Source organism: Seriola lalandi, unplaced genomic scaffold (genome assembly GCF_002814215.2).
Source record: "Seriola lalandi dorsalis isolate HSWRI2012SDOR001 ecotype SW California unplaced genomic scaffold, Sedor1 jcf7180002054980, whole genome shotgun sequence".
In the NCBI taxonomy this organism is placed as follows: Eukaryota; Metazoa; Chordata; class Actinopteri; order Carangiformes; family Carangidae; genus Seriola; species Seriola lalandi.
Genome location: NW_019525530.1, coordinates 371,258 through 374,516, shown reverse-complemented (window position 1 = coordinate 374,516; position 3,259 = coordinate 371,258). Strand labels below are relative to the sequence as shown.

At 42.9% G+C, this 3,259-nt stretch overlaps 1 protein-coding gene and 1 pseudogene across 1 annotated transcript; both read left to right on the top strand.

The window, feature by feature from the left end:
- On the top strand, positions 1-1,341 carry LOC147817262 (LINE-1 retrotransposable element ORF2 protein). Its single transcript, XM_087171227.1, has one exon. The coding sequence runs from the start codon at positions 1-3 to the stop codon at positions 1,339-1,341; it is 1,341 nt and encodes a 446-aa protein (XP_087027353.1).
- A 1,043-nt stretch (positions 1,342-2,384) lies between these two features.
- LOC111647052 (U2 spliceosomal RNA) lies at positions 2,385-2,543 on the top strand (annotated as a pseudogene).
- The last annotated feature ends 716 nt before the right edge of the window (positions 2,544-3,259 follow it).

Here is a 3,259-nt window from a genome sequence, read left to right as displayed (position 1 = left end):
ATGATTAACGGGCATTTGACAAAAGCAGTCACTATCAACTGTGGTGTCCGTCAGGGTTGCCCGTTATCTGCCTTCCTCTACATAACATGTATAGAACTGCTGGCACAGATTTTGAGAAGGGACCAACGAATTAATGGGGTGGGAGTTCCGGGGAGTGAGGGACTCAACAATAAATGCATTTTATATATGGATGACGTGAACATTTTATGCACTGACCCTTTATCTGTCAACAGAACGCTAGACTTGACTGACTGGTTTGGGCGGGCTTCTGGGTCAAAACTAAACAGGAGTAAAACCCAAGCCCAATTTTATGGCCCATGGACAGTGACTGAGACGACAGGACTCCCTTTTAGTACAACCCAGACTGACCAAAAGATACTGGGGATCAGATTTGATAGGGATGGAGGAGGGGCAACAAACTGGCCAGACTTGGTAAGGAAAGTGAAGCAGAGACTAGGACACTGGGGACTTAGAGGACTGACGATCGAAGGAAAGGTTTTAATCATTAAAGCAGTGATTTTACCTTTGCTTTTACTCACCAGTTCTGTTTTTATTCCACCTAGAAGAGTGCTTTTAGATCTAGAATCAGCCATGTTTTATTTTTTGTGGAGCTTGAAGTGGGAAAGACTCAGGAGAGATGTAGTGAAAAGAGCAAAAGAGAATGGAGGAAAAGGCATGCCAGACCTATATTTGTTAATAGGAGGACAATATACTGCACTACATTTTACAATCGCCACAGACCCATCCGGAAACCCCAAGACCACAGCGATGACACGTTTCTGGATGGGTTCTTATCACAGACGAATGAAGTTTTTACACAAAGATCTTAAAGTATCTGTGTCTTTTAGCCTGCCACCATGTTATGCTTTTATCCCCACATTTTTAAAGCATTTTAACCTGGAGCAGGAGGAGTTGCATGTTTTAACCAAACATCGTTCTCTGATGTCCTTTGTGCACGAGCAGGAACCAGTGAGTCCAGTGCGCGGGCTCGCACTCGGCGAGCCCTCAACAGTTTGGTGTAATGTGAACCACCCCGCTCTCCCAAACAGACTGCAGGACCTGTCATGGATGGTGGCTCATGAGATTCTCCCAGTCAGGTCCGTTATGCACTCCCGGGGCATGTCAGCGCACTCAACCTGCCCCCGAACTGGTTGTGGCACGCCAGAGTCAGTGAGGCATTTGCTCTGGGAGTGCAGCGCTGCCATAGACCAGTGGGCAACGGCTGGCTCCTTAGAATTACTGTACTTGCCAGCAAGGGAGGTCCTTACACCACAACTGGTGTTGTATGGGGCGAGCCCAAAAAAAATGAAAAAGAGTGTCATGTCCAAGAATTTATGTTAAGTTACTTTTGTGTTGTCCTGTCTTTATGCTGTCTCGTGACTTCCTGTTTTATTTTGAAATCTTACTTCCCTCTCGTGTCAGATAACTTGCTCCTTCCCCCCATGTGTCTGATTGCCTGCCCCTCCCTGATTGTCTCCACCTGTGTCCCCTTACCTTGTGTCTATTTAGAGTTTGTGTCTTCCTTTGTCCTGTCCTAGTTTGTCTTGTTTATTTCAGACAGCCAAGCCAATTCTCACCACATCCAAGCCACGTCAGGTTCCTTTGAACTCTTGTGCTATCCTTGTTATATCTTTCACGAACTTGTTTTACTCTATCAAGAGTGATTTTTGGTTAGTAGTTTTATGCCTCCTTAGAGAGTGATTTTGTGTTGATACTTTACCAATAAAGATTGTTTATTTTTGCATTTTTGGTCTTGAGTCGTGCGTTTGGGTTCACGTCCTTGCTCAGTCATGACATTACGAACTAGCCAGCATGAATCCAGCCGACTCAGACCAGTTAACGGCAGCCATTCTCTCCCAAAACGTTCGCCTGAATCAGCAGGAGGACCAGATGTCCTTTCTGCATAGCGGGATGAAGGAGTTGACGAGCGGCCAAGAGGACTTCAAGACGGCTATTGTTACCCAGGTAAACCTCCGGGCAGCACAAGTTCATCAGGTCCTCACTCACCGGCTGTCGTACCACCACGACAGGATCCCCGAGAGAAATAATGTTTGGGGGAGCGGAATGTGTGGCCGTTTGTAGGGACGAACCCTGCTCCTGAAAAAAAAAAAAAAAAAAAAAAAATCGGAAGACATCATTTTAACCAATGCACTCCTTTTTGAAAGACTTTTAACATGGACACTATTCATCATTAACATCATTACGAGATACTTTTTTTTTTTAAACTTGATTGATAATTCTAACTTTTATCTGTAAAGCCTTTAAAACAATTGTTTTCATTGGTTTAAAATGGTTTTACTGATGACAGTGATTTATCTTTTTGTTGTATGTAAAAAAAAAAATTGTATCTGTTTAAGTTTGAAGTATGTGAAATAAGTGTCAATAAACCTTTTCAAAAGGAAAAAAACCTGTTCTTATCAGTTTAATATCTGATATGTCCTTTATACGAGGACAAACATATTAAAGTGATTTTTAGAGCTGGGATCTGAAAAAGGGTCTTGCTCCGTTCCATTGCAGTGCCGCCGGGTACAGTGCAACCTTCTCTCGCCTTGTGGAAAACCAAGCAATGACACAAACACAGAGTTTCACATGACACTTTGTCGTTGGCTCGAAGAAAGGAAGTCGGCTCCCCCTGCAGTTTTGTACCCATTACGATCGTGAAAACCCACTCTACGGACATGACCAAATGCGTAACAGCATTGTTGATGGGCCATGGTACTGGCAAAAAAACTTCTTCTTGAAAGGTCGGAAGACACCAACTTTAGGGTGCTTCATAAAATGAAATATGACTTGAAATACAGTCAGCTGTGGCAATTTTTGTTGGTTTCTGAAGGGACTTTTTAACTCTGTATTGATGACAAATCTCCAGTTGATGCATAATATTTAGCTCTTTGGTGTTCCCATTTATGTGGCTGTGAAGGGAAACATCCCTCATTTTTAGGCCACTTGTGAGAGTGGCCTCACTCTTGTGGAATTCATTTCTCTTTCATTGGAGATCAAGGAGTTCATCTGTAAATTAGTCAACTTCTTTTTCTACTGATTGGGTGCTTGTTAAATGTCAAAAGAAGGCTTGGGAAAGGGAAATGAATGCTGTGTTGGCTGTTAAAATATGGAGGACTGCTCTTTCCTGTATATATAGATGGTCAATGAAGAGCAGGCGCAGGTTAATTCCATTTGAAAGTGATTGATGGTTTTCATTATTCAGAGGTCATGTTACATATGTTTTACCCCTCTGTGTCGCAAATTTGCCATGAATGCA